The 23,900-nt window shown below is 37.2% G+C and overlaps 1 protein-coding gene across 4 annotated transcripts in view; it reads left to right on the plus strand.

Moving 5' to 3' along the window:
• Nucleotides 1-3,016: 3,016 nt before the first annotated feature.
• Scgbeta (sarcoglycan beta) overlaps nucleotides 3,017-23,900 on the plus strand; it is a 131,517-nt gene continuing 110,633 nt past the window's right edge. For 2 of the 4 annotated variants that reach the window (XM_090374135.1, XM_090374134.1), the window contains exon 1: nucleotides 3,017-3,272. In XM_090374135.1, the coding sequence (XP_090230261.1) occupies nucleotides 3,258-3,272 (15 nt within the window). In that variant the 5' untranslated portion in view covers nucleotides 3,017-3,257. Of the gene's footprint in view, nucleotides 3,273-3,677; nucleotides 3,710-16,659; nucleotides 16,742-23,900 lie in introns of those variants that run through there. The other 2 variants (XM_090374136.1, XM_090374137.1) reach the window with 2 other exon arrangements.

The raw sequence follows: 23,900 nt of genomic DNA on the forward strand, positions 1-23,900 counted from the left end.
TCGACGGGGTATCGTAGCCAAAGTCCTAACTGGGTTCGTCTCTTTTCAGCAAAAAAAGAAGCAGGTGTGGTTACAATGGGCTCAAGAATACTAACACTGAATAATTGGAAAAACGTTGTCTGGTCTGACGAATCCCGATTGTTCTGTTTCAAGTTGATGAGATCACTAGTATATGATAAAAATAGCATGAGTCCATGAACTCATCTTGCCAGGTATCAACAGTGCAAGCTGGTGGTGGTATAATTATGAGAGTGAGAGTGGGGGAGGTTGTGGTGCATGGTTCCCTTTATGCCAATGTTACTCCATTTGGATGTGAAATGTCGCTCCATTTGGATGTCAAATGGAGCTACATTGGCTTTTTATTTTTAGGAAGGATGTACAGCTGCTGGAACGAGTATAGAGGATGGCAACGTTATTGATGAGGGAAACAAAAGGGCGCTCTTACCAAGAAAGGCTACAGTTCTGCAGATTGCAGCATCTGGAGACGCAGGGTACTCTAATTGAGATGTATAAGGCCTTGAATAGTTTGAGCATTAGCATTAGCATCAGCATTAGTAAAGGCACATGATGCAAGAAAGCAAGCTTATATAGCGTCAGCCAAAAAAAAAAAAAAAAATAAATAAATAAATAAAAAACCCCTTCTTTCACTCATCCCCTCTCTCCAAATGTTTGTCAAGTTCTGCCTTGGATCTATTTAAGCTATCAACTTCTACAAAAACAGATGGAAGTTTGTTCCAGCAATCAACTAACCGCTGGCTAAAGGCAAACTTCCGCACATCTATCCTGCAACTGTCTTTCCTCAATTTCAATTTATGGCCTCTCAGGCGATTATTCTGAGCAAGCGGAAGAATCCCATCAGCAATGAGCATGCTCAAACCATTCAAGGCGTTATACACCTCAATCAGATCACCTTGCAGGTGCCTAGTCTCCAGACACTGCAATTTGCAAACTTAAGCCTTTTTTCGTAAGAGAAACCCTTTGTGCCATTACCTAATATTGTTGCCCTTCTCTGTACTCGTTTCAGTAGCTCTATATCCTTCTTAAAATGAGGCCTCCAGACCTGTATGCAATACGCAAGGTGTGGCCTGACCATCGCCTTATACAAGGGAATAAGGGGCTCACATCTGGTGAGTATGGGCTTGGCATAACCAGGGTCCTGAGCTGGATATCATCCTTCTTCTCTTTCTTGGTTATTCCTTTCTATTTCTGCCAATCTCTCTCTCTTTCTCTCTCTCTCTCAGGGTAACTCGGATATTTTTTTGGCTGGTGCAATATAAGCCTCAGGCTTCCTTGCACCGTGTGGCTAATAATAATAATAATCACCTCCTTATCCCTACTGAGAAATGCTGATGTAATTCTTCCTCTTGCTCAGATTACGCACCAGAGGGAGCATAAATTCAAATTATTATTATTATTATTGTGCAAGGAAACCTGAGGCTGGTGCAAGCCAAAGGAAAAAAAAAATACCCTGAGAGAGAGAGAGAGAGAGAGAGAGAGAGAGAGAGAGAGAGAGAGAAGTAAAAGGGAAACACCAAGAAAGAAAAGAATGATTATATCCAGCTCAGGACCCTGGGTGTACCAAGCCCATACTCACCAGATGCGAGCCCCTAGGGTAGAAGAAAGAGGATTGCAGAATAGATATGCGGAAATTTGCCTTTAGCCAACGAGTGGTTGATTGCGGGAACAGACTTCCATCTGTCATCGCGGAAGTTGATAACTTAAATAAATTCAAGGAAGAACTAGGCAAACTATTGGATGGAATGAATAGGTGAAATGGGAGTGTAGTATTTTTTTTTATTATTTTTTTTTTTGCTGATGCTGTATAAGCTTGCTTTCTTGTGTCGTATGCAGAGGCGGATTTAACGGCGGGCCCACCGGGCGCGCGCCCTGGGCCCCGACTTCTGAAGGGCCCACGCAAAACCCCAACAAATTAGTTGAACATATTAGTTCAAAACTTTGTAATTATTATTATGCTATTATTAATTATATTATACATATATTATATTAAAATTTTATTGGAAATAAAACATTAATAGTACATAATATTTTTTTTTTATTTAAAAAATTGGTTAACATGTATTTTTATTTTCCCTGTCTCTCTCTTTTTTTTTTAAGGGACCCAATATTTTCTTCTGCGCCCGGGGCCTCAACCGACCTTAATCCGCTCCTGGTCGTATGCCACTACTAATGCTAATTATATGAGATACTGAAATCTGGAGATTGTTTTCCGATTAGGCGCATCCCTTCATACCTGCTGTAACCATCTGCAAATGGATTCTTTCAACAGGATAATGTACTGTGTCACAAGCCAGAATTATATAGAACTGGCTTCTGGAACACGAAAGTACGTAAATACAGTCTATTGAGATGGACTCCGCAGTCGCCGGATTACAATTTAGTTAGGCACATGTGGGATTAAGGAGAGTCAGCCTTTCTGATCAGAGATCTGCAACCAACCAGAGCCGGATCAAAGTAATTCTGCATCCTGAGTAGAAAGATTTTTCAGCGCCCTTTTACGAAGGATATATATATATTTCTTTCCTCATTTTATTCTGTTTTTGGAGCCCCTTAAAGAATGCTGCTCCGGGCAAGGGCCCTACTGGCCCGTGCTTTTATCCGGCACTGCAATCAACCAAATTGCAACTGCGGCAGCATCTCAGCAATTCTGTGGCACGCTTTCGACACCTCGTTTAGTCCATATCATGACAAATCCAGGCTGTTTGGAGGAATAAAGAGGGGCCTACTAGCTATTTGGTAGGTAGGTCCCGATTCCTAATAAAGTGATTACGCAGTCTTCATTATATAGCAATGATTTTGCGTCCTCACAGTGAGCAGTGCGGTTAAGGTTACCAGTTTTTCTACACTTTGTGAAAGTGGCCTTGGTTTGAATTTCATTTCAATGTGAGGAACTTTTATTAGCTTTTTTGTTTCAACGTGACCGAGTTAAAAGATAGCAGTCGAGGTTGCATACACAGAGTAGTAACATATCTTACTTCTCTGTGGGTGCATAGTTTCAAATCTTGGGAAGACAGGTTTTCGTTCTGCAAACATAATAGCCGACCTAAGGATACGCGCAATTGCAGATGCAATATACATCACATAAGTCTCAGTTTCTTTGGCGATTATTATACACCAGCACGTAGTTAGCGAAAATGTAAATTAAGTTAAAGTGTCCTTTATCGTGTTCTCTCTAATGGCAATTTCGAATCGAATGCGACAATGCTACTATCAGTGAGTGGGTTGTGTGAATAGAAAATATGGCAGCAGGAGAGGTAAGCCAATTCTCAAACCCATGAATCTTTATTTGTAAATTAGCAGTGATTTAGAACGTGTTTAACTTTCACTTCAGTAACATACAAATAAACACTTGAACAGAAGTAGAAAACTTAAAATATAATCGACCAGTGTAAGATTTATAGTACAACACCGGTTCAAAGCATCGGCTACTTCACTGTCGTAATATATATTCTGTTGTTAATGTGTGCATGTAATCAATAAATACGTTTTCTAGGTAGGCATAAGGCCAATTGTCGCATTGGCAACTAAGGCGAAAGTAGTTGCCAGTACTCCATAAAAAGAAAAAAACAACCAACCAGTTTAGTTTTAAAATTAACGTTTAGGAGCGGATCCAGATAGTTTTCTGGTGGAGGGAATCGATACAACAATTATGATAGAATTGAATTTTAGTTGAATTCAAGGACGGTCGCAGGTAGGGGCTAAAGGGGCAATAGCTTAAACCATAATTATATTTTTTTTAACTGCTACGTGATGATTAAAGCTTTATAAATCCCCAGAACACTGCTTTAACCTCGTCCAATAGAAAATCCTGCGACTTCCACTGCGTGAATATATTAATAATTTTAAATAATATAATATAACACAAATACGTTAGAGTTAACTTGGCTCAAAATGGCTCAAAAAATAACTCTAGTAATCATTTGCCATTAGTATTGGCAAATGATACAAGGAAGCAAGCTAATACTGCATCTGCCCCAAAATAAAATAAATAAACTTCCCACATCACCTCTAATAATTTGTCTAATTCGTCATTCAATTTTTTTAAACTACTTGTTTCCACAACACCAGATAAAAGTTTGTTCCAACAATACTAATCTTTCTGGCTGAAAGCAAATATTATTATTACTAGCCATATAGTGCAAGGAAGCCGAGGCTTATGCTGCACCAGCTAAAAAAAAAAAAATTTCCAAGTTACCCAGAGAGAGAGAGAGAGAGAGAGAGTAGAAGGGAATCACCAAGAAGAGAAGAATGATGGTATCCAGCTCAGGACCCTGGGTGTGCCAAGCCCACACTCACCAGATGTGAGCCCCTGGGGTTAAGAATATTTGCACATCTGTCCTGCAATCATCTCTCCTCAATTTAAATTTGTGTCTTCTTAGGTGTGTTGTCTGTGCTAGGTTTAAGGACACCATCAACATTTAGCTTACTCAATCCATTCACAGCCTTAAAGACTTCAAACTGATCTTTATCTAGTGCCTAGACTTTAGATGCTGCAATTTGCAGAAATTAAGTCTATCTTGGTTAGAGCCCCCTTTTGTATTCTCTCACTAATTTTGTTTCTCTCTGTACCCTTTTTGACTGATTCACATCCTTCCTAAAATTAGGCTTCCAGACCTGTAAGCAATATTCAAGATTTGCCTTACCATTGCTATATACCAGTGGTTTTCAACATTTTTTTAATAATGGCACCCCTAAGTAATTTATTTTATTTTGCAGCACCCCTACTCAATATATATACATATATATAATATTAAAAAATATATATGTTATATGATATTTATTACAATAATATAATTATAAAAATTACATTTCATAATACAAATTATATATATATATATATATACAGTATATAATTTTATTCTTTATATAGAGGTACTAAGTAAACAGCAATTATAGATGACCACAAAATTAAAAAGATACTGTACACCTTTTTATAAGGAAATAAAGATAAATTAAAAAATAATAAGTTTAAGTAACTTAAAACTCAAATTACGTGGCACCCCAATTGAAAACCACTGCCCTATACAGTGGAATAATTACCTCCTTATCCTTAATAGCATAATTCCTGTGTATCATTGACAAAACTCCCATGTGCTGCCCAAGCAGCCCATCTACACTATTCAGACAGCTTCTCATATCCGATTGCCCACTTATCACCAAGTAATTTTCATTCTCCACTATTTTCAGTGTGGTACTACTCAGTTGATATATTAATCTGTGATTACTGCTATACATATGCAGAACTTTGCATTTGTCAATGTTAAACTTCAATTGCCACTTCCTGGTTCATCTGCCTGATTTTTCCATATCTTGTTGCAGTAGTATACCCCGATTACTGTCATTAACCACTCTGTCAACCTTTTTATCATTTGCAAACTTAGACATTAAGTCTGATATATCTTCACCAGTATCATTAATAAATACTGAAAACAATGTGTCCAGCACTGAATTCTGGATCACTCCACTAATAACATTAGTCCTAGATAAGCAGTACCCATTGATAACTACTCTCTGTCTTCTTCCAATTAACCATCCCTTCTTCCAATTAACCATCCCATAGCATTAACTTTCCCCGTAATTTCACATTGCTGTAGGTTGTATAGAATAGTTGTCATATGACTTAATATAATACAAAACAGTATTTCCTCCAATTTACTCAGGCTGTGGGGGTGGGAGGTAGATTGCCCCTTTCTGCATCCTTCCACTGTGAATGCTGGAAATAAAAACTTATAGTGGAGGAATATTTTCTCAAGAGAAGTGAATAGCGGTTATTCTGATTTATTTTTTCTTTTTACTTATGATAAAAGGCTTATATGCCACAATTCTGTCAAGGAAATATATATAATAATTTGTATGGTGGGAAAACTTTTTCGAATTATTTTGTCAACTAAGTGACTTTGCTGCACCATTTTGTAATATTGCTCATGATGCAATGTTACAAATTGGTGAAATTTTCCTACCATGCTGACTGACTACCATCCAGGCATATTTTTTATGATTAAAACAAAAAAAGTGTCTCACAGAGGCCACATTAGCATGTTTGGTAAATGGAAGATGTGAGTGATGGAAGGTTAAATGCCCCATTTAAATCCTGGGAAATTCAATGGGTAGAAAATAAAAATCTATAAACAAATAAACATTCTATGTACAGACCACAGGTTGCTATTGGTAAACGAGTTGTGTAGAATTGTTTTAAGCAGAAGAAAAACTACAAATTTTGTCTCCCCTCCCCCCAATGAGATTCCTTGGCCCCTCTGCTCTTTAACAACTGTACTAAATGAACTGTTCCCCTGTGGTAGTGGACCTGGCAGTGTAGTAGTTTTGCCACTGCCTTTAACACGTTAACTGCCCTTAACGTGTTAAAGTTCAAGAAAAAATTGATATGGGGGGTCCAAATATATATATATATATATATATATATATATATATATATATATATTTGTTATTATGGTGTTTACCCTGTCTATTGTAAAATTAATTTCCATATGCAGGAAATGGAAAAATGAAGTTTGAGATATGCTCCTCATGTCATGAGATCCAATTGTGAAAAATGTCACTTTTGGCCATGAGATATGTACTGCATATTTCTTAATGATCATCTCATTACATTTCTTTACATTTATGCCATTTATTTCCATTTAATGCAAATCCATTTAATTAATGTAATTCCATTTATTTCCAAAGTTGAATGGTGTAATATAAATAGTAATTATGTTCAAAAGAAATGAAACAACGTAATTGCAGTGTGACATAATATTCCTGTTCCCCTTTCAAGCTTACTTGAAATGCCCAAATGATATATAGTGGCCAGCTATAGCCATATGCCATCTTAGAGCATAAACCAACAAATGCAAAGTTAAATATTTTGTGTGACAAAAGACTTCTGTGATAAATATAAACCAAAAAGAAACCAAAAAGAAGTAATATTGTGTGAAAAAAGGTTTTATGAGTTTGACTAGACTAACATGTTATTATTTTTAAAAAAATTCAATGTAAAAGTTTACTTGACTACAACAATGAGTATTTTGTTGGGAGTAAAAGATTTTTATGAATTTTAAAAATTTCTTTTTGTTGTGTGAATATTTTTTTTCATATCAATTTGAAATATTATGCTTTATTATATTTACTTTACTGTATTTATTAGAACTGTTATTTAGTTCTCCCTCTAGAATGTAAAGAAGGAAATGTGAAAAGTAGTGTTCAGTTGAGCAGCCTAATTATCTAGGTTACTCTACTGAACTCAGATGAATATCTGCATGTCACACAAAACTGAATTGAATAAATTGTGTGGCATGTAGATGTCAAGGCATATTAAATTGCAAAGTGTGAGACATGACTGCTGGATCTCCTGGCATTTAACATGTTAATAAAATTAAACATTTACAAGATTAATTAGAAAGTCTGGTATTTGTTTGGAGGCTGAAAATTTTCCAGTGTAACAACCTCTTTAGCCCTTGATAAAGTGAAAATGAGGAAATAAAATTGAACCCTTGGCAGATATTACTTTTTAAATAAAACATATGCCAAGTAAGTGGGTATCATAACCAGTGCAACGAATTAAAGTTCTCTGAGCAGTGCAGACGGGCTGCAAGAGTAGCGCATGGTGTATTGTCAATGATATACAGGAATTTTTCTAGCAGGGGTAAGGAGGTGATTATTTCCTTGTATAAGGCAATGGTCAGGCCGCACCTTGAGTACTGTATACAGGTCTGGAGGCCTCATTTCAAGAAGGATCTAGAGCTGCTGGAACGAGTACAGAGAAGGGCAACAAGATTAGTGAATGGAACAAAGGGTTGCTCTTACAAAGAAGGCTTAAGTTTTACAAATTACAGTGTCTGGAGACTAGGCACCAGCGAGGTGATCTGATAGAGGTGTATAAAGCCTTGAATGGTTTGAGCATGCTCAATGCTGATGGGATTCTTCCTCCTCTTGCTCAGAATAATCACCTGAGAAGGCATAAATTCAAATTGAGGAAAGACAGATGTAGGATAGATGTGCGGAAATTTGCCTTTAGCCAGCGGGTAGTTGGTTGGTGGAACAGACTTCCATCCCTTGTTGTGGAAGTTGACAGCCTAAATAAATTTAAGGCTCAGGTGGACAGGTATTTCTAACGAATGGAGGGGTGAAATGGAAGTGGTCTTTTTTTTTTTTTTTTTGGCTGATGCTGCATAAGCTTGTTTTCTTGCATCATATGCCTATGGTAATGCTAATTATGTAACATAGGCCTAAGAAGTTTTCACTTAATTATTTTCAGATTGGACAATGCAGGGACATTTAAAAAATGAGCATGAACACTTAGATCAGAGGGTTCCCAAACTTTCTCGGTTCACGGCGCCCTTAGTGTCCCAGTAATTTTTTCACGGCACTCCTAGGCCAAAAGAAATACTTAACACAATGGTTTTTCATCTTTTAATATATACCTATATAATAATTTTATTCTTTATATAAAAAGGTATGGTACAATGAATGCCGTACAACTTTTTATAATGAAATAAATATACAAATTAAAAAAAAATATATATATATAGTAACTTTAAGTAACTTAAACCCAAATTACACGTCAACTCAAGGATGTTGTTGTGGCACCCTTTTGTGCTGCGGCACCCTGGTTGAAAACCACTGATTTAGATTATGTAATAAAAAGCAAGTACCTTATTATAGTATTTTAACATTATAGAACTAAGGGATGCACTGACCAGAGAGGGGGGGAAAGAGAAATTCAATGAGCAATAGCCACAACTATTCACACTGTAAGCCTTTTAAAATAGGGGGAAACTGGCATCACTTTCAGGTCCCCACTTTTGTTTTGGAATTTCATGCTTTTACTAACAGAACACGCACACTTATATAATATGGATATAATAAAATCTTTCATGCCCATTGAAAATTCAATATAAAAGTTCATGGGACTTGTAGCTAAGAGCTACAAGTCCCATGAACTTTTGTATTGAATTTATTGGTGTGGTTACTGATGCTGCAGTGCACATAGGAGCACAAACAAAAGGTTGCCTAGATATGTAGGAATTTTTGATATTTTCGGTACCTAGAAAGTATAGCTGGAATCATACCTCAAACTTGAATTTGTTCTTAATATCGTGAGAAGTTTGCCAAAATCTTTTGCCACTTTCCCCTATTTTAATCCATTAGTTATTCTTAGCATAATTTTTTATTTTTTTAACCGTTTTAACTGGGTTCATAGTTAAATACCAGATTGCACTCTACTGTAGACTGCTGTTTAGTACAATATTGTTTCTGCAATAACTTAGTCACAGGTGCATGCTGCAGAAAAACAGGGCCAAGAAATGGTTACAGAAGTAGATTATTGGTTCTTATAAGACATGAGGCAGAGAATTAGTAAAACTGTTTATCAGATTATTCAAGGGAGAACTTCTAATTAAAATTTCATCATTCTTACACAGCGTAATTCTATTATAAAACTGAAAATGACTTACAACTATGGGAGGAGACGAGGCTAATAGTTTCCCAAGGACTTGGAGTTTGGGAGAAACCTGACTTTGTAGGAAAAATGTTCCTTTAGAAATAAAACCTAACAATAAACAATATTTGAGAGAGCATCTGAACATGGGGTTTATAGCCTGGGCTCCTGAATTTGTACTGAGGCATATAAACTCATTCTTAAACCCTATTTACAGCGTACAAGAAACTTTTCTGCTGGGTTGAATGTTTGTTTTTTGACTTTTATAGCACATTTTCAGCTAAATAAGAAAGGCATCTGGGGTGGGTAGGATCTATCCAGTTATATTAAAGGAGATAGCAAAGGAAGTAAGCAATTATTATGAGAGCATTCCTGGACTCAGGGGATGTCCCCACAGACTGGAGATGTGCAAATGTATTCCCAATTCACAAAGGGACACGAGTAATTACAGACAAGTTAGTTTAACTTCTTTTCCTGGGAAAATAATGGAGTCACTGGTTAAAGATGCATTGCAGGATCATCTAGACAAGCCTGCAGCAATAATTCAAACACAGCATGGGTTTGTTAAGGTAATGTCTTGTCTGACAAATCTGATTGGATACTATAATGAGATTACAAAGGAACTGGATGCAAAAAAATAATTTTGATATCATATACATGGATTTCAGGAAAGCTTTTGATACTGTTGCAGATGGAAGACTACTGAACAAATTGAAGCAGTATGGTATTAAGGGAAGGTGCTGCAATAGATAAAAGGGGTGCTTGAGTGGGATATCACAGAGTGGTAATCAATGGACGCTGTTCTTCCCGGACTAATGTTATTAGTGGAGTCCCAGAGGTTTGGTATTGGGCCCGCTGTTGTTTTGTATATTTATCAATGATACTGATGAAGGTATATCAGGCTTAATGTCGAAGTTTGCAGATGATACAAAGGTTCGTAGGGTTGTTAATGACAGTAATGGCAGTGTGCTACTGCAACAGGATCTAGAAAATTTGGGCAGATGGGCTGAGAAGTGGCAACTGAAGTTTAACATTGACAAATGCAAAGTACTGCATATGGATAGAAGTAACACCCAGAGAAACATACCAACTATATTGGTACTACAATTTTTTTTTTTTTTTTTTTTTGTTAGTTGTTGGCACATCGGCTTCTGTGGCCATAATGCACCTCCCAAAGTTTTTGCATTTTACTCTGATCCAAGTCCGAGGCGGGATTCGAACCTGCAACCTTTGGGTTGCCTGGTAGGCACTTTACCCACCTGGCTAGCCTGGTCGGCAGTACTACACTTAGGGTCGTAATAAAAGAAAAAGATCTGGGAGTAATTGTGCAATAATAAAGTTTTCTGAGCAATGCAGACTGCTGCCAGAGCAGGTCTTGGGTTATTTTTTATTTTTATTATTTTTTTTTTATGTAAACCCCAAACACAAGAGGTATTAGAACCTATAGTACTTAGTACTGTGCTTGGGTTGGAGGTTGAGAAGACGAAAGAAGCTGTTGACATTCGACTTGAACTTCTATAGACTAATTTTCAGGAAATAAGTATGAAGGAAGGTTGTTCCAGAAAACAGCAGTTGAATGAATAAATGAGGAAGATGAAAAGTTGGTTCTATGAGTTTGAAGTTGGACAGTAAATGGATGTTGGCTGATGGTGGCACGTATTCGGACTGTTTTGAAAGAGAGAGAGAGAGCAGGAATTATAGAAGCCAATTCAGAAGAACAGTGCCCATGGAAGTATCTGTAGAAGAGGCATGCAGCAGAAACAGTACGTATATGAGACAGCAAGTGGAGAGAGACTGTTAGAGATGAATCATTAATTAACCTAACTGCCCTTTTCTGAAGGGAATCAAGAAGCCTGAGAGAGGTTTTGGGGGCACCACCTCAGATGTGGGTACAATATTCCATAGCAGAGCAGATTTGCGATTTATACAGAGTGAGCAGCTGTTGATTTCAAACTTTAGAAGGGTTGAAATCAACTAAGTTGTCTTTGTCCCACTGGAGAATTACCTGAAGATTGGCATTTAAGGAATTGGTAGCAGATTTTCGAGAAGTTGGAGCTGATTGAGCAGGGCAAGGTTTCTCAAAATGGAAAGTAGAATGCAATGTGCTGTCATCGGCAAAACTATGGATAGGATTTCCAGTCAATGGAAGAAGGTCATTAATATACAAGAGGAAAAGAGTGGGAGAAAGAACTGAACCTTGGGGAACACCGGCATTAATGGAGAAGTTAGAAGACAGAGAGCCATCTACCATCACCCTCAGTGAGCGATCAGAGAGAAAACTGGATAACCAATTACTAAAAACAGTTGGCAAACTATAAGATGGAAGCTTGTTTAGAAGACCTTTATGCCAAACACGATCGAAAGCCTTTGAGATGTCAAGAGCAACTACTTGTGTTTCACCAAACCTTTCCATTGAATTAGTCCATAAATGGGTAACATAAGCCAGAATATCACCAGTGGATCGACACTGATGGAATCCATACCGCTGATCGTTGATCAGACGGAAGGTTTCTAGGTAGTTTAAGAGTTGGCGGTTAATTGATTTCTCCATTACTTTAGAAAGAGTAGAAGTAATTGCAATGGGATGATAATTGGATGGGAGAGATTTGTCACCCTTTTTAGGAACTGGCTGAATATGAACAAATTTCCAAGCAGAAGGAAAAATACCTTTGGAATAAGAAAGTGAAAAAAGGCAGCAAAGAATAGGAATACGTTCAGGAGCACAGGTTTTGAGAACAAGTGGAGAAATACCATCGGGACCTGGAGCTTTTTTAGCATCAAGATTCGTCAAAATCCTTCTGATATCCTTTTGATGGAAGACCACAGGAGGCATTGAATGGAGAGTGTTGGGAATGGTGGGAGGTGTTTTACCAAGATCATTAATACATGAATTGGAAGAAAAATGGGATGCTAGCAGGTCAGCTTTATCCTTGGCTGAAGTGACAACAGAACCATCTGGTTTGGATAGAGGTGGGAGCAGAGATGGGCAAAAGTTGCGGCCAATAGCTTTGGCAAGAGACCAGAATGCTCGGCTACCATTAGGGCAAGAAGCAAGTTTTCTACTCTTAGCCTGTTCAAACTCTAGTTTGGACTGATTAATAACTGCTTTACAATTGTTGTGAGCTTTGGTGTAGGCAGAAAATGAAACTGAAGAATTAGAAACAAGCCAATTACGATATGCAACATTCTTCTCTTGAACAGTCTTAGCACATATATTGGAAAACCAAGGTTTAGATAAAGGACGAGATTTTAAAGTGGAGTGTGGGATAAACAATTCCATTCTTGCAAGAATAATTTCACTGACACGATCTGAGCAAATGTTGACATCAGAAGTTTTGAAACAGTAATCCGACCAAGGAAAAGAAGAAAAGAAATCTTGCAGGTAATCCCATTTTGCATTTCTTGTAATGCCAAACAACACGAGGTTGGGAATAACCATGAGATAAAGGCTCCATTGGAGAAGAGACAATCATCAAGTTGTGATCTGAAGTTCCTAAAGGAGCTCTCACTTTGACCGTGTACTTAGAAGGGTTGTTTGTGAGAAAAAGATCAAGCGTGTTGGCTGTATGATTAGGATTGTCTGGTATTCTTGTAGGTAAATGAACAATCTGTACGTCATTAGTAATTGCAAAAGCCTCAGCATCTTGACCAACTGAGTCGGTGTGACTAGAAAACGGAAGCCAGCTGGAGTTGTGAACATTAAAATCACCAAGGAAAATTACCTCATTGTTAGGAAAGTTGGACTGGAGAAAGTAAAGTTGCAAAGAGGGGAAATCAAACAGCTCCAAGTGATTAGTGGAATTGGGAGAACGGTAGAGACAGATGAATTTGACACAATGAGGTAGAGAGATTTTAAGCCAGAGAAGATCAAAGAGTTGAAAGAGATCAAATTTGACCAGTTTCAGAGGGTCCGTTTTGCAGACTCCCCTGGAACTGGTCTAGGGACCACCAGGGGTCTGTGTACCCCAGTTTGGGAAATGCTGGCATAGTGCATTGTAATTATTAAAGTAGACAGAAAAATTAAGTGGACCGTCAAAGTTTTCAGCACTTTTCAAGTAGTAGTCTTGGGACAAAAGTTGGAGAACCACTGCAGTAGCTAAGACAGTATACACAATTAATAATGGGCCATGTAATTTTTGTAGTAACATGCAGGTGCGATTTCACAATGTGTGCTTAGTTTCCATTACCCCATGACAACCACTAGCCCTAATAAATAAACTCACAGACAACATTTAAGATGATGCCGTAATGGTTACAGTGGTTATAATGTATATTATGTAGTGGGATGTTGTGCAGTGTTTTAAACCCTGTAATCTTCCATCTCTATCTATTTCTCATATTTACACTAAGCATTATTGAAAACTTATCACATTTATTCAATTAAAGATACAAGTTAAAACTCAATTCCCCTACCCTCAGTCTGTTTATTAGAATTGCAGATATTTTGTGACAGTGAAATTTTACTCAGTCTTTTTTGAAGTAAAGCATTAATATTAGAGGCTTCTTTGGCTGCGACTAAACCATTTAAAGTTTTTTTCACTTTCTGTAAGTGAATATTGATAGTTACATAGGAGCAGGATTTTTTTTAATCAAAATTTGAATACTTTATCTGCTTTTGATTTCTGTTATAAAGAGACTTACTGCTCTCACTGAATACTGAGTGCCAAGTACTTGGCACTAAGGCTTGGGCTTATGTTCAGCTTAGAGACAAATATTGTTATCCATGGTTCTGCGTAAGTTGCTAATACCTTTTAAATTGTATAGTATGACCAAATTAGATGAAGCCACTATACATTTAAAATTTAAGATGCTGCCACCAGGACAACTATTTCAAGGATTACTGGTTTCTCATCAACTGGCAGGTAATCTCTGTTAGTAAAACTATGCTGAACTGTGAATAATGTATTTTGTCTAAGTGAACAGCCAAGCAGTGTATGAAGTACAGTTATTATCGATAATTTTCTCTCCTTTTCTCTCAGTAATGCTCTCCCATTTCTCTGTTTTCTTTCCAAGTTTCCTATTTATGTCCCCAAGAACAATGATGTTATTTCTTGCCAGCTTGTTAAGTGTTCTTTGCAGCTGCTTGTAGTACTAGAATGGGCACTGCTCTTTATGGACTAATGTTATTAGTGGAGTTCTCCAGGGTTCGGTGCTGGGTCGATTGTTGTTTTCAATATTTGTCAATGATATTGAGAAAGGTATATCAGGCTTAATGTCTAAGTTTGCAGATGATAAAAAGTTAATGACAGTCATCAGGGTGAGTTACTGCAACAAGATCTAGGAACAATTTGGTCGGTGGGCCAAGAAGTGGTTGAAGTTTAACATTGACAAATCCAAGGTACTACACATGGGTAGCAGTAACCCCAGAGTAACTTATCAATTGTGTGGTGCTACACTCAGGGTAGTGGAGAATGAAAAAGACCTGGGGGTAATTGTGCAGTCAGGCATGAAATTCTGAATAGTGCAGACATGCTACCAGGACAGCTCATGGGGTTTTGTCAATGATATACAGACACTTTGGTAGCAGGGATAAGGAGGTGATTATCCCTTTGTTATGGCTTTAGTTACTGTATAGAGGTCTGGAGGCCTCACTGTAGAAAGGATATCGATTTGCTGGAACGGGTGCAGAGAAAGACAATCAGATTGGTGAAGGAAACAAAAGGGTGCTCTTACCTAGAAAGGCTTCGGTTCTGCAAATTTCAGTGTCTTGAGATCAGACACTTGCAGGCAGATCTGATTGAGGTGTTTAAAGCCTTGACTGGATCGAGTAAGCTGAATGTTAATGGTATTCTTCCACTTGCTGAGACTGCACACGAGGGAGTATAAATTCAAGTTGAAGAAGAATGGTTGCAGGATAGATGGCTGAAGGCAGAAGTTTGCCTTCGGCCAGTGGATAGTTTGTTGATCATTGGAACAGGTTTCCATCTGTTGTTGTGGAAGTGGATGGGTTGAATAAATTCAAGGGAGGACTAAACAAACTCTTGGAGGTTACAAATGGATGCTTCTTTCTTTCTTTTTTTTTTTTTTTCTTTGGCTTCTGCTATACAAGCTTGCTTTCTTGCATTATTTGCCATTACTACTACTACTACTACTACTTGTTCATATCAGTGCATTCTCTTTGTTGGGAATGTGTTATGACCAAAGATATTGCGGCTTTCATCAGCCTGATGTTAACTACCATGGCACATTCTCTGACAAATTCCCAGCCACTGATGGTACTCATGCTGGTCTTATAATGAGCAATCCTACCCTTGCTCTAGATCTTAGGGATACCACTATGGAGGAACATCTTGCCATCTTCCAGGATTTCAATGCCTTTCCCCTTTTTCTTGGTCTCAGTCACAGCCTGATATTGCACATTTTAGTCTTTAGAATTTCCTTTTCCAATTCCTTCCCATTAACCCCTCTCACATTCCATGTACTGGCGCCTCCATAGCCAGGTGGGAAGGAGCAGCAGTGCGTAGCACACGCTTCTTGATTAGACCGGGGTTCGAGTCCGTCACCACCAAATACGGAGGATGCGGAAAGATCAGGAATGACCACCGCATATCCCGGAGCAATATGGCCTTAGTTGCTAATGCTCCTAAAAACCAAATAACTAACTAACTATTCCATGTACTAAAATTTGTAGCTCTAAATCCATGCCAGTTTCGTTGCCGTAACATCTGTCTTGTTTTCTTTCTTTGTTTACTTTCATTTCATTCTTATTTTAGAAGCATAGGAGGTTGGCCTGCAACTGTTAAAAGTTTTTGTTTTCTTAAAAGAATTCCATTTCCTCTGGGCTGAATGCAGTTAAGAGAGTTTTTTGCAAAATTATTGAAAAATGATATTTTTCAGGTCATTGCCACTACTGGATCACTTCAAATAATTTTTGCCATAGTAAATTCTTAAAATTTCTTTTCGTTGTTAAGTTAAATTATATTTTATTCAAGCACTTGTGATATTGTGTTATATATTTCTTGAAATTTAATAGACTACACTAATATAATGTAGCATTACAGGGTTTACTTTAATTCATTTAATAAGGATCATTAAATTGTCCATTTTAAATTCACCAAACACAGTTATGTGAAGGGATTAACTTAGACCCTAGAATGTCACAGTATTTTAGTGGATATCATACCTCATTTCAATAAATATATAGCATGGTAACATACGTGTGAATAAAAGTATATCATTCACCAAAATTTCTTATGATTCATTAGGAACGTTTGACATTTCTGATACAAGTTTGTCACTGCTTGATAATTCTCCTACTTGGCAGTGGAGGAGGCATTTTGTTTACAGGTATGTATGTTGCCAGAAATATAAATATTTTCATATAAACTGATGTCTAGTTTTGTTTAATTACAAAAAAAAAAAAAAAAAAAAAAACAATCTTGCTTACTGACTTAAATGAGACTTCATATAGAGAACCTGTGGTCAGATATCAAAATCTCAGATGTATTATTAAAATGGACAAATGATGTAAGGAAGCATTTTTATTTTGCATCTGCCAAAAAATAATAAACAAAACTTCTCTAATCACTTATGTTGTTCTCATTGCCAGAAACCACCTCTGTAATTACTCCTTAAACTCTGACAAATTCCCATCCTGTTTCATCTGCTTTGGGAGATAATTTATTCTACTAATCTACAACATTCTGCCAGAATCCAAATTTCTTGAGATCCAATCTTTTGTTAATTCCCATCAGTATTTATATTTATGCCTCCTGTTTTTTGCTGGTTCTTGTCTCACTAACAGCAAAAGTCTATATCCCTCATTCATTTTATTCATTCCCTTCAGGGTCATAATCAGATTCTCTTTCCCCCCCCCTTCCCAAGGAGTTTGATTACCAAACTTTTCAGACCACGCCTTTCAAGTCATACTTCAGATTATTTCAAGTACATCTCGTCATTGTCTGTGATAGCTGTTTGATAAGACTGTTATCATTAGCCATATTTAATATTAGTAGGGACAAATAGTGCAAGGAAGTAATCTCATTACATTATCAGCCAAAAAGAAAATAACCTCAACTGTACATGTCTAGGGCGCCTCTGTAGCCAGGTGGGCAGGAGCAGCAGTGCGTAGCACACGCTTCTTGATTAGACTGGGGTTCGAGCCCGTGACCACCAAATACAAAGGATACGGAAAGGTCAGGGAATGACCACCGCATATCCCCGGAGCAATATAGCCTTAGTTGCTAATGCTCCTAAAAACCAAATAACAACAAGAAGAAGTACATGTCTAGTTCTTCCATGAATTTATTCCAGTAACTCATTTCCACCATACCATATGAAGGTTTGTTCCAACAATTAATTACTCTCTGGCTAAAAGCAGATTTTTGCACATCCGTCTTGAACCATAATTTTTAATTTCAGTTTATGCCCCTGTTATGTGTGTTGGCAGAGTAAGAGTAAGGATGCCATCAGCATTTAGTTTACCTAATCCATTTAAAGACTTCTTTCTTTCTTTTTTGACTGAACTGAATTCTTTTTTGTTAAGGTACCTATTTGTGTCCCTGGCTAACTATCTCTTCTCTGTACTCATTCAGATGGATCCACATCCTTCCTGAAATGAGGCTTCCAGACCTGTTCCTTACACTGCTCAAGGTGCAGTGTAATTATTGCCTCATACAACAGTATAATCACCTCCTTAGTCCCTGCTTTGATAAATAACTGATTTTTGACAATATCCCCTTCCATAACCTGCCCTGGCAGCCTATTTGCATTTCTCCTAGAACTTTGAGTTGGATTGTATAATTACTTCTAGATCTTTTTTGAACTCCAACACCTTGAACATATGATTATTATCACCCAAATAATATGTTATTCTGGGATCACTGCTTTCTATATGCAATACTTTGCATTTATCAATGTTAAATCTCAGTTTCCACTTCTCAGCCCACTGCATAATTTTTCTAGGTCTTGTTGTAGTAGTATGCCTTAATTGCATCCTGCAAACCTTTGCATCTTCTGGAAACTTAAGCATCAAGCTTTATATTCCTTCATCAGTATGATTAATAAATATTGATACAGTAAGTGGCCCAGCATTGAATCCTGAGGGACTTCACTAATGACGTTAATCTGAGAAGAGTAGCATCCATTTATAACTGCCTGTTGTCTTCTGCCACCTGCTCATCCACAGCAGTAACTTGCCCCAAGTGCTACACTACACTGCTCCAGTTTGTACAGCAGTTTTTCCTGTGAAACAGTGTCAAAAGCTTTACCGAAATTTAAGTATATGATGTCAGAATTAGTTTTTTTTTTGCATTCATTTCCTTTGCGACTGGTAGTTAATCAGATTAAGATATTTTTCTGAACAAATCCATGCTGTAATTGTTATATAGCTGCATTCCTTTCAGAATGATCCTACATCAGTTCTTTGATCATTGACTCTATTATTTTTTCCTGAAATAGAAGTCAAGCTTACAGGTCTATAATTATTTATTTTGCTCTTTGATCCATCTTTGTGAATATGAAAGACATTTGCACAGCTCTAATCTGTAGGGACTTTCCCCTGAATCCAAGGATGCTCTCTAATGATGATCAAGGGTTTGCTGACCTCTTTTGCCACTGCTTTTAATATAATTGGGTAGGTCCCATTAATTCCTAGTACCGTATTTACTTTTAGCTGTGGCGCCTCCGTAGCCAGGTAGGCAGGAGCGGCAGTGCGTAGCACACGCTTCTTGATTAGACCGGGGTTCAAGCCCGTGCCTACCAAATACGGAGGATGTGGAAAGGTCAGGGAATGACCACCGCATATTTTTCCGGAGCAATATGGCCTTAGTTGCTAATGCTCCTAAAAACCAAATAACAACAACAACAACTTTTAGCTGCAAAAATTTCTCTCTCACTTTCTTTTCGGTTATTACAAAATGATTTATGTCCCAGTTTTAATTTGGTATACTTGTGGTGTTTTCATCTCTTAAAACTTCCTGTATGAATGTAGATGCAGAGTATTTATTCAGTTTGTCAACAATCTGAACAGGATCATTAATAGTTGTGCCATTCGTATCTATTGGACCAATGTGGTCAAAATTTCTTCTAGTGTTAACATAAGCAACAGTTTGTTATTTTTCTTTGCATTCTAACTAAAAACTTCTCATAACCTTGCATAACTTCCTTATTGACTAGGTTATACTTTCTATAGGTTTCTGTGTACCCTGCAAATATATAATCTTCCCTGCAATTTTCTTCTCTGTCACTAGTCTCATCAGTTCATCTGACATTCATTTAGGTCTAGACCTTGAACAGTATCTCTTAGTTGGTATAAAAGCCTAATAGCTTCTATTGTTACTTCCCTGAACATTTTTCATATAGAATATGCAGTTGGTAACGTCATCAGTTGGTCTCATTGCATAGAATTTAAAAATTCTCTCAGACCATTGTAGTCACTTTTACAAACACAAAAGCTCTTCCTTTGCTTTTACAGCAGTTACATCTTTAAGTAAATTATATGTGAATACACTGTGATCACTGTCACCTAGTGAGTATTTTATGTGCAGATTCTGAACGAAGAATCGCTGCCAAAAATCACATAGAGTATTGCTTTTTCTCGTTGCTTGAAGTTTTAATATGCTGGTGTAGAAAACAGTCATTTAATAAATCCTGATTTAGAAGTCTTATGTGATCAGATCAATTCTGAATCGAACCATGGTCAACTCAAATATGTGTATTTATATACTTTTTAATTGGCCACTTGGCCACATCAGCCCCTCCCAGCATGCCTTTGGAATGTTCTTGAAATGCTGTGAGTGGTGTATAGATTATTTTGAATAAGAAACTGATTCCCAAAATTAAGGATACTTCCAATTCTGAATCACGAGTAGACCCCACATATTTTTTAATTTACTCTCATGTAATGTCAAAATTGTTTCTTGTATTTAACTGTTTATGACCTTGTCTTTGGGGCAGTCTATCCCTTTGAATGCCCCAGCACTCTTAAACTTTGCAGGGGGGGGGGGAGATTCATTTTTTAAATTAATGTTTAGAACTTTTTAAATAGCTCTCTATTGTGTTAACATTTATATAGTTTTTAAAAATTTATAATAAAATATTATTATTATCTTTATTATCAGTAATAATCGTAATAATGATAGACATTAAAACTCACCGTATTACAGTATTCTGACACTAAAAATTTGTCAATTTTGATCAACTTATATGCTGAGTATGCAATTATAAATTTCAATTAATGGCACATGTGTAGGGTTAGAAAGATGTGAATTAATACCATATTTACAATTTATTGTTATACATTTTTACACAAATATATCTTTTTTTCTCAATGTTAAAACTCAAGAATTTCTTCATCTTCACGAAGAAATTCTTGAGTTTTGGCGAAAACAATTCATATAATTACTTGGGAGTGTTTTTTTTTTTTTCAGGTGTACTTTTTGAATTCTGAAAATGTAAATCTTTGAGATTGTCATTTTCTTATAGCAAAAGTGCTTCCATACCAGATTTCAAAATGTGAACTTATAAAAGAAAGAGCAAAAATAATTGAATTAAGAAGCTGTAGGTGGTAGATGACTTTCATCAACTGGTGAAATACCACCACTTTGCTTATTGGAGGCTTGAAGTGGTGAAACCCATGTTTAGTCTCTAGAGCAAAGTTTCTGGCATCCCCCTTCCCCCATACTTCTCCTTCAACCCATGCATGGTACTAAGTACTATAGGTTTTGATACCTTTCGTGTTTGGGGTTTATATTAAAAAAAAAGGACAGTTTGATTTATCTTACACCACTAAATAAGATGTTAAAGATGACTGTGAAAAAAGGAGAGGGGGTTGACTTATAATGATGAATAATATACAATTAAACACAAACGTTGAAGCAAAAAATAGAAGGTGACTTTTGTGATAGAATTATATGGTTTGTGTATATGCAGGATGTCTGTAAAATATCTGAATGATTTCATTCAAGGGAGGAGTTTGGATCCTCCCAGAACCAACAAAACTATCAGTTTTCTATAGTAATAGTTTGGTACAACCTTGGATCCTCAGCAATTGCTGAGTGGTCGAATGTGAGGATACAGTACTGAGATAGAAATGTGCAAGGGACCATACCTGCTCCCTTGCACATTTCTATCTCATCTGATTGCTACGGGGTGGTTTCAGTTATAAAGTATATTAATCTGGCTGACCTTATGTGGCAAATTATGAAGTTCCCAAAAATAAAATTTTGAAATAAACAGTGTTCAGGCCAGGCTTACTATGGCCGAGCGGGTGAACCACACACTGGCTCCATAGGTGATAACAGATAGGAACATTGCACAGTATATGATGCCAGAGTCTTTCCTTTGAGCCCACAGTCTGCTTGACTGATCATGGCAATCATACCTGCATAATTTCTCACTTTCTTTGCTAGGTAGGTGAAATGGGGGTAAAAAGTTAATTTCGAATTGAAGTCTACGCCGTGATATTTTAGTTCTTTTACCATTTTTATAATGGTTGTGTTAATCTTGATTTGTGGATGTCTTCTTATGTCCAAATTGCCTTTTAGAAGTATTTGTTTGGTTTTGTCAGGCGATATTTTGAGCATGTGCATTTGTGCTCACTCCTGCAGCACTAAGAGGAAAATCATGTCATCTGCAAAGTCCAGGCTTCCCACGGGGACCCAGATCCAAGGCCAGAAATTCATCCAGAACAATGTTCACAGGGTGTGTCCAATTCCTGGAATCTTGTGTGTGCTGAGACACTTCGGTGTGTAAGGTAGCTGTTTATTACCTTACAGAGGTTTTTATGGGGCATTTCACTGGCGGAGTGAGTCTCCTAAGGACACTAGACCACCAGACTCAGTCAAATGCCCCAGCAAAGTCAATAGAGATTGCCAGCATATATTTCTCCTCTGAGTTTTTAACTGTTGTCAGTAGGTGGTGCATGGCATCCTCCGTAGAGTTACCCTGCTTAAAACCATACTGATTGTTGGAATGTAAACTGCTTCTGTGTAGTATTGAACTAATCTGCTATATATTAGTCTATTATATATTTTCCCTAGTACAGGGAGTAGGGTTATTGGGCTATATGATTTGGGATCAGTAGGGGATTGCTCAGGGTTTTTTTTTTTTAAATTAATCTTAACACGGCTTTTTTCCATAATTTTGGGAATATACCTTCTGTCATACAGTTATTATATGGTGCTATTAATTTGTCTGGTGCTATTTCCACTAATTTTTTGATAATCTCAACCTCTAAGAGGTCAAAACCTGGGCATTTATTGGCTTTTGGTTTTGGATAGTTCTATTTCTAGGTCTTGTAGAGTAAACAGAGGTTCAATAATGTCTAGCTGGGTGGGGGGAATGATCGCCAGTTTCAGTCTGAATAATACTGTCTAGGATATTATTTACAGAATCTTCCCAACACAGAGTTGGGGTTCCCTCTGGTTTGAAAGTAGTTTCTAAGACATCTTGGCAGCTTGTTGGTCACTATTCTGTAGACAACTCCACAAGGGTTATTGTTTCCAGTAGTTCCCACCAAGTGCCTCCAGCATTCTTTTTTCTTGTCTTATATACTGATTCTTTTTTCTTGTCTTATATATGGTTGTATACTGATTCCTGAGAGATTCTTATAGAATCTCTCAGTACATCCAACTTATTTTGTGGCCAAGTATTCTGGCTCTTTGAAAATTTCTCCTCACCTGATGCACCCTTCTCCTGAGTATAGTCAGTTCAGGGCACCACCAGGGTGCCTTGAACTGACTATACCCAAGAGAAGCTTCTTTTCTGTTTCCTCGGTTTTTTCCGTGGGATAGACAGGTTTGCTGTTTTTGTTAAAATGTTTGTAATAGTCAGGCTTGCTTGACCGGGCTACAGTTGCCTGATCTAGACCAGTGTTTCTTAAAGGGTGTGCCACGTCACATTAGTGTGCCGCAAAATTTTCCAGGTGTGCCGCGAAACTTAGAAATTTCTTCTTCTATGACTACGTAGGTGTGCCGCGATATGTACTGCATATGGGTAGCAGTAAACTCAGAGTAATGTACCAACTGGGTGGTGTTACACTCAGGGTAGTGGAGAATGAAAGAGACCTGGGGGCAATTGTGTAGTCGTATATGAAGTTTTCTGATTCCAAATTTACAAATTTACTCTAATTACTGTCATTTATCACCCTTTTCACCTTTGTGTAATCAGCAAAATCAGACATTAAACTTGATATGCCTTCATCAATATTGTTAATAAATAAAAATAATAAGAGTTCCAACACCAAACCCAGTGGGACCCTGCTCATAACATTAATCCCATGAAGAGCAGTATCCATTATTAACCACTTGTTACATGCTTCAACCATCCCTTTGCCAATAGCAGTAATTTTCCCCTAATGCCACTGCTCCAATTTGTGTAGCAGTTGTTCATGAAAAATTGTTATGAAAAATTTTATTGAAATCTTGGTATATTATAGCAGAGTTAATTGTTGCATCCAGGCTCCTTTGTGAGTACCTCATAGTACCTGATCAGATTGGTCAGACAA

The sequence above is a fragment of the Mastigoproctus giganteus genome, chromosome 5 (genome assembly GCF_048544385.1).
Source record: "Mastigoproctus giganteus isolate SK-2022 chromosome 5, ASM4854438v1, whole genome shotgun sequence".
NCBI lineage: Eukaryota > Metazoa > Arthropoda > Arachnida > Uropygi > Thelyphonidae > Mastigoproctus > Mastigoproctus giganteus.